Below are 16,806 nucleotides of genomic sequence, written 5' to 3' on the forward strand. Positions count from 1 at the left end.
AGATGTTTCAATGAAGTCTGTGATTCAAAATCTAGCCACTATGCAAAGAAAAATGGAAGATTCAAAATTCTTGATTTAAAATACCAGCAAGAAAATAGGAAAATAACCAAAATAACCAATTCAAAACATCATGTCATCTCAAGCCCCCTTTTTGCCCTACTGGCAAAAAAAGCTTTGTGGGCATGGACTGTGTTAAGTAACATGTAGTTCAGGCTCTTTTCCTGAAGTGTTTGTAGAGCATGCCAGAAACACAAGATGAACTGTTTATGCAAAGCACGGATAGAGAAGATCACTTCTGCCTAAGAAATCACATGGTTGTCTAAGTCCTCATATCTCCATCATACACCCAAAACAGGAAGTTAAGTCAAAGAAGTTCAGTGACAAATCCTAAGTGACTGAGCCAAATAGAGAAAAATGAAAAGCTTAGGGAACATTTTAAAGGCATGGAAGATAATGACCACAGAGAAACTGAAATTGAACAGGAAAAACAGCAAATAAAAACAGAAGACTGCCCTTTCTGCTTGATCCTTTACTATTCAAAATGAGGCAAAAGTCAGTTTAGCTAAAGGTAATGTCACATGGAACATAAATTTAATGAACACTATCTTCACATGCAACCTAAAGGTTTTTTTTATATCTAAAAATGGGGTAGAGTATAATTGTTAAATAAAAATTATCCAATGTTTAAGTACATACAAACACGTTCTGTGATGTGAGAGTTGCTAGACTGTTACTACCCCATTTCCTTTATGAGCTAGGTTTTCCTACGTAAAGTCTTGATAAGCATTCTTTAGTTCAGTTTAACTGCACTGCAACACATTCCTACATTTCCAACACAGTACCTACTTTATACAGTATATTTTTGTTAAACTACCTTATTCTAGCTGAAACCAAAGCATTTGAAACACTGGATCACAGAGATTGATGAGTGATAGCAACTTAGTGCCTCACTTCCTCATCATATACTTCCACCACTGAAAGAGTGCGAGTTAGCACAGTGAAGTAACAAGCAGCCATGGAACATCAAATAATGAAAGAAAAGATTTCTGGCAACAGCTGGGCTTTTGCATTATACAGTAAGACATCTATATCAGCAAGCTCATTAAGATGTTAATATATGACATGCAGTTCCTACTACTCTAAGAAATTCCTACTAGACCTAACTATCTCAGGCAGTACACTTCTCAATTTTTTGTTTTATTCTTACTAATGCATACATAATCCATTTACCTAGCAGTGTACAAAAAAATACAGTACATATTGCCTGTATAGTACATATCATTTATCAGTATCTTGATTATCCTGCATTCATAAGGAATGTCAATCACAAAATCGTAGTCTGTCATGCTGTAGTTCAAAACTCTTTCCAACAGACAGTTTCAAACCAACTGCTTTATCATTATCTGAACACTCAGAACTTGGTTAGGTTGGTAAAGCGTGGTGCAGGGGAAAAAAAAAAAAGACTGCACTTAGAATATTTATAATAGAATGGGTCATATCAAACCTGGCCCTAGATTCTTTGTATATGTCACCAAATCCTCCATAGTCTCTACTACTTCTGCCACAGTCAGATATTCCAATATTCCTTTGCAGACACGGATGATTTTACGGACCTAAAAAAGAAACATTCCAACACTTATTTGATGAAGCAATGTTACACTTGAATTAGAAATGCAAGCTTATAATTAGAACAGAATATATTAATGCTAACATTATGTACAGGCAATCACAAGTGTCTGAAATACTGCTTGACTTACTATTTTGTATCTTAGAGAGTGTTGAATTTACAAAAAACCATGTTTAATCAGCACTGCTCCAATCAGAAACGTAAAAGCCTCCTTTTAATATTTTCACTTTACATGAGAACTAAAAGGATAGTATCAAGAATTTATCAGGAAGCGCACATACACATGCTGGCATGCTCTATGTTTTCTTTTGCAATTTCATCTATTAAAAATTTAAAAATCATTTAAAAGAAAACACTCAACTACAGAGAAAGCACATTCTACCATCTTCACAGGAGTTGTTACTCACTACACAGCTTCACATATGGATAAAGCATTATACTGGTAGGGAAGATAGATCCAACTTCTTATTCCTTTCAGAAAAATCTGTCTATGAAGAATGTACTTGAGTTACCTCTGGATTTCTGCCTCAGTAACTGATTTTTTTTAGTTTATGTTTCATTACACAGTTCTCCTGAGTCAGTTAGCTTTATCATCTTACTTCTCGAGCCACAATGTCTGACAACACCACATAGAATTCACAGTGGAAAATGACTTAACACTTAATTTGGAATAACCTCACGAAGCATTCAACCCTTAGAATAGATCATCAATTAATTTAAAATTCACTTTTAGTTTTGTACTAATGTTAGTGTATCTTGAAGCACTGCAGGATACAAACACACTAAGCTTCCTACTAGTCAAAAGTTGATGATTACTTTCTTGTTTTTAAATACAAAGTTGTTAGAGACAAGAGTTCACTGAAGTCTTAACTCCACAGAACTCAATTTCTTTCTTAAACACTGGAAAAGGGGAGATTAAAAGATGTTAGCTTCCTTGCAATTATGACCCATAGCACTTTGTAGCATCTATCAAAAAGAACTGAAATATGAAATCTGAGACATTTCAAAGCATTCTCTCAGTCTCAGAGAAACATACTGATAGTACCATGAGTTGACTGAGATGATGTCATGGTAGATCACTCAGAACAGCAGCACATGTAACACAGTTTCTCAGATTGATTCTGAAGTTCAGCTTTGCAGTGATCTCTCAATATGAGCATTTCTAAGAGTTAGCTTTATTTCCCCATAACAGCACGATATTTGCTATTTAGATAAGTGTAAAACTCCCTATTCCCAGAGAAAGCATTACAAGAGTAAAAAAAGACCCATAACATAAGAGAAGCTTACAAGTACAAGACACTCAATAGCAACACCTGCCTGTCTTTTTAAAGAACAACAAGTTTTATTGTGTTTCTGGCTTTTTTCCATCTGAGGCACTGTGAACAGCACCTTAGAGCCACTTTTCGGCTTGCACAATAGCCAAGTGAAGCAACTGTTAGAATTATCAGAACACATCCTCTGGTTGACAAGTCAGACACCCAAAATTGGAATATCTTTCTACCCCACAATCAATTAAACTGCTACAGCTAATGGGTCAAACAAAGACATATCAGCGAGTGATGCTGGGCTTCTCAGTGAAGAGAGACACAGAATTAAAATATCAGATATGGGTATAGCAAATGGAATATAGAAAAACACCAGGAAGATGCAAGACAGGGTTGACAGAATCCGGCAACACAAACATCGTGTCATACAAAGATGACATCAACAAAACAGCCCATCAAGACTAAGCTCCTTCTGACAGAAAGGAAAGCAAAATCCATCTAAAGCAATCAAGACAAGGCAATAAAAAACACATTCAACTGTTCAACAGTTTACGCTTGTTCATTTGGTTAGGTAGATATTCAAATTAATAATACTACTGTGCAGATACCTAAGTCACTCGTGTTAGGATTCCTACCTCCGCTTCATCAAATGTCAGAAGTAAGTCTGATGTTCCAGAAAGGATGCCTCTTGATCCATCAATTAGGTAGTCACGAGCTGGTACTGAATAAGGATCTGCTTGCAGCATCTGGGCTGCTCGAACGAGCTTGGTGCAGGCATTCTCTACTCTGTGGAAAGTCAGACAAAACTTGCTGATCACTTTGTAAAGCAACAGACTAAAAAAAATGCTGAAGGATTTGTTTTTAACTTAATTACTGTTATTTCTGTCAAGCCATTAATACAACAATTCAAAAAACATCAAGAGCTCAAACAGCAAAAATGTGGGGTTTTGTTTGATTGTTTTAATTACTTCATGATAGCTCAGAGGAATACAAAATACAGACTTGAATTCCACGTTAGCTATGCTACTCATAACTGTACTTGCTGAAGACACTGACCATGACTTCCCCCTGTTCTTTCATTTCTTAAAGAGCAATGTAAATACATAGGCTCTATGCTTGATTGCCACATGCCCATTCAAATTACATCAAGTTCCAAAAGCCAAACACTTTCAGTACAGCAAAATTATCTTTCAACTTTTTCCCTATGCTTACCAGAGCCCTTTTTTTCCACTGACCTCCTGGGCACACTCTTTTCTCATACTTTCAGTTAAATGCTACTGGGAAAGTCAGTTGTACCCCTCCCACACCCCACAAAAACACTCTTTACTACACAACTGACACAACTTTATGGTTGCTTCCAATACTAGTTACACTAGAAATAGAATTCATTACAAGAAAGCATTATTACTTTTTTTCCAGAAAGTAAAGTTTCTAGCTAATGGCTCCCTTAAGCGGATCAAATTGGTCCGATGACCCTTCCATAACCTGCTCTATAGCAAGACATCTGCTCTGCACATCAGGTGGTGGGAGCTCATGACAGAGTAGGAATGCACAGGAGATCTTTAAGGCAGAAATTGGGAATGGTCTGCTCATTATTATGCCAAGTACTCACTCATATTATCAAAGTCAACTGAGTGCACTAAATTACATTTCCCTGCTTCTCAAATTTATTCTTTTCAAATCTGCCAAGAAAGGGATTATACAAACAACCTATTCAGTCAGCTCAGAAACACTTCATTTCCTACAGTTCAATTTCATGGTCATCTGTTTAATACTAACGACTACCTCAAAGCTGGCTTTTTTATCTCTGGAAAAGAAAGGAAGGTAAGCATGCGTTATCCCCAGAAGTCACCATACTTGAGCACAAAAATAAAGTTGCTAAAATTCAGAGATTTATTTTACAGTTTTGAAGAGTGGAACCTTCACAAGGAAATCTTGAGTATGAGCTGTACAACGTCTATTTTGAATAAACTTCCCAATCAATGCATTTGGAAGGTTTCAGGAGCACGCACCACATACAAAAAAAGCTGAGAGATTTTTCTACAATAGCTGCCCCCAGGTACTTGCAAAGCATACATGGCAGGAAACAAAAGACTGGAAAAGGGAGCAAATCTTTTACTTAGGTTTTTTTTTTTCCCCATAAGCCTAAACATTCATTGCAGTGAGTTCCTCGTTCCTCACAAAAATCAACCATACTGCCAAGCTTTTTCCTTGCTGTGGTGAGTGTTCAGCCAAAAACTCCTCTAAAGCACTGCTGAGACATAGCATTGGCTATTTTATGATTTTTTGTTTTTTGAGTAGAAACCACACCTCAAGCATTACAGAGCAGGAGAAAACTTCAGATATGTATGTACTTATATAGCAATTTTAAGACATTTATATTTCAAGTTTAAATAACTTCTTTAAAAATGCAGAGATGAATTAATTAACGCTAATGATTTGTGTGAGTTGCCACACCATCACCTACTCTTTGTTACATTCAGAACCTGACAATAGAAACTATTTCTAGTTTGAAGAAGGAAACAGGAATGCTCAAAAAACATCAGAGCTGGAGGTCTTCCAATGCCAGAAGAGCTTAGACTACTAGATCGTAAAGGAGCCCACACATGCTATAATGCTATGTAAATTAGACACTAGTACAGCAGAAAAGCCTCAATTCATTTTAATATTCGAGGAGTTGGCTTTTAAATAAAAATTCTAAATGCAAGAAAGAAAACAGCCAAATAACTGCTAGATGCGAAAGCAAAATTGTACTCAACATAAGACAACACCTCATTTGAAAGGCTGTGTTCACTAAGCAAGACATATTTTGATGCTTGGTTTCTTAGACGTACACATATCACAACTGTAATGTAATCATTTTTGTATAGGCCAAAATGCCTACATACTTTCAAAAGCCATTAAAACCCACTCTTAACATTTTTTCACAAAAGCTCAGTTGCTAAAAAACACTGTGAAAGCATCTCCCATTTTACTTCTTTGCTCGGCTTCCTTTTGAGTAGGATTTGGTATTGATCTTCATAACATTGAGAACACCACTTTTGGGACAGCTTTTCAGTATATCAAACAAAATGAGCAGTTTGGCAGTTTTAGCATAACAACATTTCATTTTTTTTTTTAATGTTACGAAGTACTGCTTGGAGTGTCAGAGGTGTGGTTAACAGTAAATAACGGCTAGAAGATTGACTAAGTCTTTTTTTTTTTTGTAAGGACTTCTTGCAAGAAGCTTCAGCCAAACGTTTCCCATTAATAGCTGACGTGAACCACTAGCCACAGTGGGCGGGACATCTCTTCACTGGCAAAGAAGTCTACCCATTTACCATACTGTACCGAAGAACAACCATGTAGGAGGACAGAGACAGCTGAACAGTTGGAATAATGCAAGACCATGATACAACCTAACTTATAGTGACTTACCTCTATCTTTCTACACATCACCCCAATAATATCACTGAGTTCACTTTACTCACAATGCCCCCAATTACAGAAGATTTAGCATTTACACATACATCAAATATAACAACACATGCATTTTCTCAGTTTTACAGCCAATCCAATCTAAACCCTGTATAATATTACAACTTTTTTTTTTTTTAATGAAGCTATTTTAAGTGTATTTATTTTGGAGGATTAATTACAATAGAACTATGTTAGCACCAGCCAAGTGCTGCATGCAGCTGACTGACACAGGTCATCCTACTTCCACCCACACTATTTTCAATAGTGAATCAGCTTCATTCTTGATATTGTCATCTTTGCACTAATGGAGTAAAAAAATAAAATAAAATCAGCTTATGCTGAACTAGCTTTGTTGTTTTTATTTTTTAGGTTTTAGCACTGAAATGAAGATGACTGCTCAAATGGCCAGCAATGCCTTTGATGTCTGAATAACGTTTTCTGATGAGTCAAGTCATGGTGAGTAAGCTCACTACAGTTCAGATTACTCACAGTTTAGAACTATTTCAGATTTGCTTTTTTATTTAGATTAACAATGAATTCTTAATATAGACCAGCAATGTGGCTCCAACTCAGACACAGAAATCATATTGGTATAGAACAGCATTTCTGCTCAATTAATGTATTGAGTCTGAATGCACAAGTTAAATACAGAATTTTTTACGCCCAGCCAGGTGTTACACTATTCTTAGTCTTGTGACTGCAGCTTTTTCCTTCTATACATTAAAATTTTCACAAGTAACATGAACACACAGCAAAACATCTGATAAAAATTACAGGCATTACTCATACTCCCTCAGGACTAAGAGAACTGAGATAAAGAACAGCATTTTTTAACTCTAGGTCAGTAGTTCCAATGTGGTTTATGTCAGCAGCAAGCAAAGGGATGCATGACAGCTTCTCAGCAGCCAACAAATAGTTCCGCTGTGCAATCACACTCCTACTGGAAAACCTGACACATTACCATCATACGTACCCATTATGAACCCTCAGTGTCAATCCCAAGCAAGACAAAACCTGAGTTATTAACAAGACTAAACAAATCATCTTCCTCATAATCAAAGACAGGTTTCTTCCAGTCTGGTGTCAACTTTGAGTGGTAAAATTATGCACAGAGACTGCAGCACTAGTGCATGCAGGCTGCTTCTTACTCCATCAGACAAGTGCTAGTAAAAGTTCTTATAGAGGACTGCAACTTTCTGAATGAGCACCTCAGAAAAAGAAACACCCTGCCCTTCAAAAGAAAAATAACCCTCATCTGTTTCACCCCCTGCATCCAAGTCCTGCCCTGTAACACAGAAACAGGTGCAATTCCCTTGGCAGCTCACTCACTACTGTTGCTTGCTCCTACAGCACACACAGCTAGAATGCTCTACAGCATTAGCAAGGAACTGTTAACAGAAACAAACTCATTTTGATATGAACTCCACATTAACAAAAAAAAAAAGATGTGGCATGTAATCATTTATAAAGGCCATTGGACATTCATAATTCATGTTATTGCATTTAGGATATTAAGTATGACATGCAGTACATTTCATTACTGTGGTATAGATTTGTATCCCACTTTTTATGTTATATTACAGTCCAAGCAGTCATTAATTGCTGGAGAATGTCCCCACTCTCAGTATAACATGGTACTATACACCAGTGCTTCTATCTCATTTTTATAGTAACTGAGCTATGTAAGTCTCCAGAATCTGATATATGTTGATCAAAGATTAGTTGCAGTGCAGCAATTGAGAAGTCTTTGTTTTCCCCTTAATCCCTTACACACTTCTGTGAACAAGAAGCTGGAAATTAACTAAAAACTCTACACATCATAGAAAAGATCTGCACATCTCAGAAAGTGAGCAGAGTTGCACATTCATACACAACTCACCAAGCAGCAAGAAATGTTTTCATCTCATTTCAACACATGCCCATACACACTTTCCAATAAATAAAGAAAGAAAACAATTCAGCCAAACAAGATCACTAGGAAGGAACTCAGCATAATAAATACCGCAGTGGACTGTATCAGAGCCCCATTTAGCTAAGTATCCTGTCTCCAAAAGTAGCTGCAAGTATACGCCTTTGGAAGGTTGTTAACAGTATAAACAATTATCATTACTCTCTCTGCGCACTCTCCCATCCTCCAACTGATTTCAGTTCTTAAGATTTCCTGTAGTTTGTCTTATTTGATATACTACAATGGATTCCCCTGAATACTTGCCTGTCATTCTCCAAACATACATGAAGATTTTTAACAGTACATGACCTGTACAAATAAGCCCTCCCTACTGGTGCTTTATGAACTACTACTTTAATGCAGTGCAGCCATCCAGTTCTCGCACAGAAAGGTAAATGGAAATTTCCACCTTCTCCACGCAGTGTTCAGGGCATAGTATAGTAGTATATGGTGACATTTTGGTCTCTCAATCCTGGCTGATAAACATCTGGCTTATGTTTTGACCCCTGCTGAGCACATTACAGATGCTCTCATCAATGCATTACAGCTCCAGAACCTTTCTCTTACTACTCTCAATGGCCAGTTCAGAGCCAACCAACATCTCAGAAGCTAGAGCCACTGCTCTGCCACACATGCATAGCTTCAGACTTTCCAAAATATTTTCATCCATGCTTAAAATCAAATAAATCAGTTTAATATGTTCCTGCTGTAATTTCTCATTCAAGCATTAATCTCACTTCCTTGCAAGAAACTTTGGGTTATTAGCAACTTTCACCTCACTTTTCATCCTGGTTTACAGGGCATTTGTGAGCATGCTAAAAAAGCACAGAACTTTAAAGCACCACCAACTACCTCTCATCTTTGCCCGGGCTAACTCTGTATTTTTTCCTTTCACTTTTCATCTTTTCTTTGTAAAATCTTTTCTTATTAACCTGTGCATACCTTGTTTTCTTAAAAAGCCTTCAGTCCTTGCAAAAAACTTTGGAAATCAGCGTATACCATATAACTTGAATTACTCCTTTTCATGCTTGTAGTGTTTCCAAGAACAGAAGCATATGTCTTAGAAAGCACACTTTCTATCCACAGAAGGACATACGCATATGTATTTCATATCTATTAACTCCCGTTCTCAGAAGAGACCATTTGCTTCAAGGCTGTGTCTGACCTATAGACCTCATTTCCCAGATTCCCCTGGGAACCTTCTGACGCCATAGCGATGCCTTGACAAATATTCTGTGTATACAGCCACTTTTGCATATGTCTACCAAATTAACACGAAACATTTGAAAATAGCATGTTTGCTCTGAAACTGTTAAGCAAAGTATAAACAGCATGTAGTTAAATGTAGTTACTAATCTGAAATCTCTTACTTGTAAAGGAAGTTAAACCTTAGATTTTATTAATATGTATACTTATCTAACAAGAGAAGTCATTGTGGAAAAAACAATTCCATAAAAAGGTCAGCCTCAAGTCTCCAAAGAGAACTATTTAGACAAGAGTATTTTCTAATCCGTACAGCAGAAGTGAGTAACACTGACTCATCATTGGAACAGGTTCCCCATACGAACAGCAGAAAATTTACAATAAAAAAGAGTTTACTTGATGAATGCTGGTGGCATATCCCTTTTCAAGATCTGGTCTTCTGTTGTCTGCACAGTTTCTTTTCCAACCTGCAGGAAAAAGAAGTTATACTTAAGATTGAGAATGTCAGCATAAAGCCCAGATGAAAACAAAAAGCAACAAGAACAACCAAAAAATAGTAGTTGTACCTCATGACAGTTAGGCTACTTGCTGTTGTATCTAGTTCTGATACCATTACGTACCAAATTAGTTCACTGCATTAGAAATTTTTATGTCCTCTCCCTCCAACACCTCCACTGACAGGACACACACCCCCCTCCTCATTCTCCACAGAAACAACACTATGTTTGCTGCATTTAGTTGCACTGAGAAGAAAGAAAATTTAAACAAACAAAATCTATTATCTCTGCAGGTTTTGTTCCCTCCAAACCCACCAGTCAGAAACCAAGATCCAAGTTTAAAAAAGCTGCTTTGTTAATGAACCTGCCCACTCTATTAGAAAAAATTGGTTAATTACTGAAAATACTTCACTATCCACACCATCCTTAGACAGAAATAATTACACGGAAGCTAATCGAGTGATAGATCTGGGCTTTTCTATATACTAACTCATGTGTTATACAGTAGAAGTCTTTATAATTGCTAGCTGGCTCTCTAGACTGTGAGATCACTAACTTGACAAAATATTTCCAGCTCCTTTGTTCACTGTATTTTCCAGCTGAATAAGCCATTCAGAAAGGCACCACAAAGCAGAAGGTCATTAGCCCAGACACTAGCCTGCGTCAAGAGCTGCCAGGCCTGCTCAAGCTAGACAAGATAGCACTAAAAAACCCTCCATCAGCTGGTACTTGAAGATTTGCTGGGTTTTTTGACAGAAGCTGCAGTGTGTCAGCATGCCTAGCACTTGCCAATTCCAACACTGTGCAGCTCTCTGGAAGCATCACTTAGCTGCACGTTTACTCCATTTGCCAAAATTGCTGTGCCCCTTCTCTCTGAAAGGGGGAAAGGGAGACCAAAGGTTTTACAGACATACACTGGCCCCAGTACTGACTCAAGAGTCAGTCTAACCTACAACTAATAATCCTTAAATTAACCAGAGCTGCATTTGAAAGTACTACTGTAGATACTTCCAAGTAATGGAGGAAAGTGCTGAGACATTAATGGTCTTCAATTTTACAATGGTTTTCCACCTCTGTGCTCCCTGCAACCCAGAAGTCATACTTTGTGCACACAGCACTGCAGCATTACCACGACTCCTAAACTTCACAGTAGTGCCTCAAGAGTACATTTACAGATGCATCTCAAGCTCCGTTTCTTAGGGCAGGATTATATGACCCAGGGACAGTACACCAGTTGTTTCAGTTATTTCCACTGCACTTTACTCTTCTTGATTTCCCTTGTGAGCATGCATGAAGACGACCACAGGGAAAAGGAACATTTGCATAAAGCCTGAACTCTATTATAGTGTCACACTGCATAGACACAGGAGGAGATCGCACACTGGAAACTAGCAGTAATATTTTTATTTCCAAAAGCCATTAGGTGAAACTTCAATGCCTTCAAATTTTCTTTTTCATCTGTCCAAACCTGCATACTGTTCAATTCCTTTTAATAGAATGTTTTTTGAGGATATATACTTGTTAAAGAAGGCAGGAAAGCTTATTTGCAACTAAGAGAAGAAAGATCTTTAACGGGCTTTCTAAGAATGAGCATTCAACTTGCTATATTACATTGAACAGACAGACATGAGCAACCAAGAGAACTTCTGTTTTAATTACAGTACAGTTCATATAAGTTACTGCTAGTTTTTGATAGCCTATACAAAAAAATGTTTCTTCATTCCGTCTGAAAAGCCTCTTAAGAAGATAGACTTAAGTTCATTACCCACTAGTTATAGATACACTAACATTTTATAATATGTATACACATACATTGCCTATACATGGGCATTCCTGGATACACCTACCGAGAACCCTTAGTCTTCCAATTAAAGTAATGTGCAGGATGAACCTACTTCCATTTTAAGTTTTTGTGAGGAGCTTTAACCTCAGAATTTCTCAAACAGAAGCTGCCTTTACCCTAAACACTGAAGTCAGTCCATTTCTCATCCAGTTCATCACAAAAGCATTCTTGTTGAATCCTTAGCACTACAAATCCCATAGACAAGACAACATTTGGGGTAGTTTCCATGAGGTCTCAGTTACAAAGACTGTTTAAACATAAAACCTTGTGACTCAATTGAAAGTACTCCATATTTACATAACTCTGCATTAATGCCTACGTTTTAGTTCGCATTTGTCATCAAGGTGTAGAGACAAGAAAATAACACACCACATACCATTTAATAGATGAATTCTCAAAACATGAAGCCATATCTGTGACTAAAAATACACAACCCCAAAAATACTTGGGTGTTTTCCCTTTTCATTTTTTCAGCTAAGTGTTTTTGTGAGATTTTTGGTGTTGTTTCTCCTTGTTTTGATAGAAAACCATTTCTTCAGGCTGAATTCTACATGGACTAAGCAATTTTCAGGAATACTGCAGTGTAACACAAGATAGAGATTCATTTACCTTATCAATACTCCAATGCCAAGGGAGGGGAGGGGGTTATTATTAGGATGTAATATCTATGCATCCCCTATTTTAGGTAGGCAGGCTAGAAGAGCTTCATGCTAGTAAGGAACAGTTACCATGGGAACCTCTATTTTATTTCTATCCAATAGAATAAATGTAGAAAGAACAGGATTACAACCGTTGTTTCAGATTTACTTATCACCTACAATAATCTTCCCCTAACTAATTGGGAAGGAACAGTTTCCATGACATCCATCAGTTCCATGAAATTAATATTACAGCTTATTAATAATAATTAATTGGCTCCTACCCAGTGCTCCAAAGCAACTCTTCACCAGTTAACACAGTAACCAGACCTTCACTTCTTGAAGATTTTAACAGCCCAGAGCTACAGACCGGAAGGGAAGTTCAAGCAAATGTTACCAAGTCAGTTTCATTGTTTCAACTTCAAAACATCCACATCTGTCTCCATTCTCTTTGCTGGAGGTAGTGACTTCAATTAGAGGCACCTGGCTTGAATCAAGACAAAAGAAAGAACGAGCTACTTCCCTGCTACTTAACAACAAGGAGCATGAGACTGAAAGACTATAAATTTTATGGAAATGGGACACACTGACCACTGAAAAGGCTTCTAGGCTGGAAAAAGGCTTCCAGCTAGAAGGACCAATACAAGACTGAGAGTTCCTGCAGCTTTCAGATTTCAACCTCATTTGTAGATTTCACACACTCTTATTTTCCACTCATCAGTAGCCGATCAGTGTGTCTCCAGTTTCCTGCTGTTGGGTATTTTCTCCATGGCAAAGCAAAAAGAAAACTTCCTAATCAGGTTCCGTTTTGTCATATCTGCCTCTGCTGCAGAAAAGACAAGTGGACCGCCAAAGGTCCCTTTTCTATCTTCTCAGCCTGCTGGATATAGATAAGAACAGTCCTCCAGCAAGAAGGGGAAACAATTTCAACTTCTGTAGCTCTCCAGGAGTTTGTGGCATCCTGCTGTAGTTTGTGCAAGCACCTCATAGCATCTTAGTTCTCCCACTTCTCTCAGAAACAGAGGAACCAACTGCTTGTATCACAGCACATTTAACATGGGAGTCCAAAGTTGATTGCTTGGTTTTTGGTGGTGGTGCTGCTCCTTTTTCAGTGTGGTTTACAGCGAGGTGGGGGGGGAGCCATTTAATGCTCTAATGGGATAGAAAGTACAGCCATGATAGCAGGGTGGCAAAGTCTTTGGCTACAGCAAATGAGAATTAGCCCAAATGAGAATTAGCAACTACAGATGCAAAATGAAGGAAAAGAGCTGCTTACCTTAGGAAAGCCTCATGTTGGCAGGGACCTCCAACAAGTAATGCCCTTGCCTCCACTGCTACCCCTTCAGTGAGGTTTGGGAGGGGGTGGATCCTGCCTCGGCCCCTTCTAGTTACTCAGGTACACTGCATGCACCTGAGCTCCCCTGGATTGGCCCTGCCTTCCCACCAGGTGCTCAATCACTGTCTCAGGCCCTGACTCAGCGTTTCTGCTACAGAGGGGTACAAAATTCAAGAATTCTTCTGAATGTCTCTATTGACATTAACAAGGACTGTAGACCTCCTTGCAACTTGTCTTCCCTAGTTAAGAAGTAAGAAAAAATTAGTGCTCCAAAAGCTCCATTTTATCTAGGAGCCCAGGAACAGTCCTGTGTCAAAATTCAGTGAACACATACAGCCCTGGCTCTAACACTAACTGAGCCTGAGGTTTCTCCCAAAGAATAAACTACAGTAGAACCTCTGCTTGACAAATTCAGAGTACTCATAAAATAAAGTCATCCAGTCTGTATGCTGTAGAAGGAACTTCATCACAAGCCATCTCACATTAAAAAGAAGTAACACCTAGTTGACACATTATGCATTCTTTCATGTATTGCAAGCCTCCAGGAAGTACAGTAACACTTCCACTGTCACATCTCACATCAAAAATTTGTTCTAAATCAATTCAGCTTCATGAATCACTCTGCAACTTTACAGTTTCTTTATATGTCTGCCCTGAGAAAAAAAAATGAAATATTTGTTGTAACTATACAAGGAAATCAGTTTCTACATTGGAGATCTGTATCTGAAATCCTGCTAAGATGAGCTATAACATCTTAAGTAACTTTGACATAGGGTTGGCTGGTCCTTTTTTCTCTTTGCTTTTCCAGGATGTAAAGTGGGCCTAGATGTCAAGACCATGAATAATCCATTAAGCAGCAATAGAAGCCAGCCAAAATTATGCCAGATTTATGCCTACTCCTTGCGGGAGTATGTTTTTGAGGCCAGATCAAAAAATAAAAAGTAAAGAAGAGTAGAGATTACAAAATCTCCTTGTGAAAGCACTTTCAATTCACTTACAGTCTCAGGAGACTTACACATAATAGTTGAAATGAAGTGATGACTGAAGTTAATGACATTCAGTTGTATATCCTATACCTTTCATAGAGTTCATCCATCCCCACAAGGCTTTGACCCCTGAAGGCCTACGAAGTCAGTTCTTTGTCTTGAACTGAGTTCAGGGACAGTTTGTCTCAGTGGGCTCAAAGTGGCAAGGGCTCAGTAACTATCTCACAATTGTTGAGTTTCCCCCTCGTGAAACCAGCCATTTGAGCTAAATTAACGAGGAGAACTTCTGAGAAGGGGCAAAGGGCCCTGGCAGGAAAAGAGAAACAAAGGGTACTCAGTACTCTGTTTTCCTTCACTGTTGTAGGCCATAGTATTTGGATTGCAATCCAGATTCTTGTTTTTATTTACAGTATCGAGCAGATCCAGTTGTTGATGTTCCGTGCTGTTACATTAGGATCTTTTTTAAGACAGCTGCTCCAGTGAATATTGCTTTATCATGTCCCGATCCCTTGCTATCATCATCCATGTAGGTAAGTGGTAGCAGAACAGAACTGCATGAATCTTGGCATAACAGCAAAGCATTAAACTTAACCAGTTAACTCCAACAACTTTGGGGTATGTCATATTTATTGGTCCTACCCAAATTTCACAAATCTTTCAACAATTATGACCAGATTACATTTGTAGCTTCCAGTAAAGCTGAACTTTCTGCGAACAGTCAGCAGAAGAGACAAGCAATTTTGAAAAGTTCTTTTTAAATGAAGAATTAAGAGAACAGGGTTACAGGTAACTCCTCAATCTAACCCTTCTCTTCCACTATGATTGGAAAAAGTGAGTTTTAGCTAAATCACGTTAAACTTTATTGTACCTAAAAAAAAAAAGTATGTTTTTTTTTAAAGGCTCTTTCAAAAGCATTGAAGAGAAGTTCCCAATTTCTTTACCACTACTCTTCTCACTTAGATTTTAAAACTGGATTAACACATCACTTACAATTAGATATAACTTCATGAAACAACATTAAGCTAAGTTGTTTTTCTTACCTGCAGTAGAATAAGCCAGTGCAATAAAAGGTTGAAATACAAGTCTAAAGAAACAGTTCAATTGTCTTCTGGCTTTCAGGTTATGCCAAAGAAACAATGCACATAGTTGTGCAGTCAATAGGACACCTTCTTTTTCCCTTTAAGCTAGACAAAAACAAAGACTGCTGAATCACAGTCTAGCCACCTTGCCTCTCAGTCAAAATGGATGCTGTACATTGGCTCCCGGTTTTCCCATGATCACCCTGTAGCCTACATTCCAAGCATAGCAAGGCATAGTTTCGAAGACCTCTGGCAATAAGTCAAGTAAATTAGAACACTCCAGCCATCTGGTCCCTAATAGCAGCAAGCTGACCTACCTGTCTACACTGGAGATTAAGACAAATTCAGTTGGCTTGAGGCAAAGGAAATCCTGCTGTCCAAGTAAAATACATAAGTATGAAGCAAAAACCATATGGCAAACTGAAAATTTAGGTACCAAAACATTTTTTTAGTCATGCTGCTAATGTCTACTAATTCTGTACTGATAACAGGGCTGAGGTTTGGATGCTTTATGTAGTTCCAAGATACATAACTTGACATAAAGGAAACCAAAGCACATATTGAGCTAAAGTATGTGAGACTTCACAGAATTATTCTCATTTCTGAATTGAAAACTCCTCTAAGACAAATTATAACTCCACTTCAACCTAATAAGATAGTCAGCTCTGACCTTTGGCCATTTCCAAAACTCATCTGGAGGAATAATACACTAATTGTCCTCCAGAAACAACATTCAAAGCCGAATTAGCTACTTTTACCTTAGAAGGAAGTGTAAGAAAGGTTTCTCATACCAAACAGCACATACTTGAAAAGCGCATCCAGTTCTCTCCCACACACTCAGACCTGTGAATCATCAGCAAGTCTCAGAGCACCTCTCACAAATCCTGCTGCTTAAGTACAAATAGATTAATTAGTACTGCCCTAA

At 37.9% G+C, this 16,806-nt stretch overlaps 1 protein-coding gene across 5 annotated transcripts in view; it reads right to left on the reverse strand.

The window, feature by feature from the left end:
- VCL (vinculin) overlaps window positions 1-16,806 on the reverse strand; it is a 56,125-nt gene that overhangs the window by 27,525 nt on the left and 11,794 nt on the right. For all 5 annotated transcript variants that reach the window (XR_005860609.2, NM_205441.3, XM_015288203.3 and 2 more), the window contains exons 2-4: window positions 9,899-9,969; window positions 3,528-3,678; window positions 1,505-1,613 (exon numbers count right to left, since the gene is read on the reverse strand). Coding sequence is in view for 4 of the 5 variants with exons in the window: in NM_205441.3 (NP_990772.1) it covers window positions 1,505-1,613; window positions 3,528-3,678; window positions 9,899-9,969 (331 nt within the window). In the remaining variant the exon portion in view is untranslated. The remainder of the gene's footprint in view (window positions 1-1,504; window positions 1,614-3,527; window positions 3,679-9,898; window positions 9,970-16,806) is intronic.

Source organism: Gallus gallus, chromosome 6, assembly GCF_016699485.2.
Source record: "Gallus gallus isolate bGalGal1 chromosome 6, bGalGal1.mat.broiler.GRCg7b, whole genome shotgun sequence".
In the NCBI taxonomy this organism is placed as follows: Eukaryota; Metazoa; Chordata; class Aves; order Galliformes; family Phasianidae; genus Gallus; species Gallus gallus.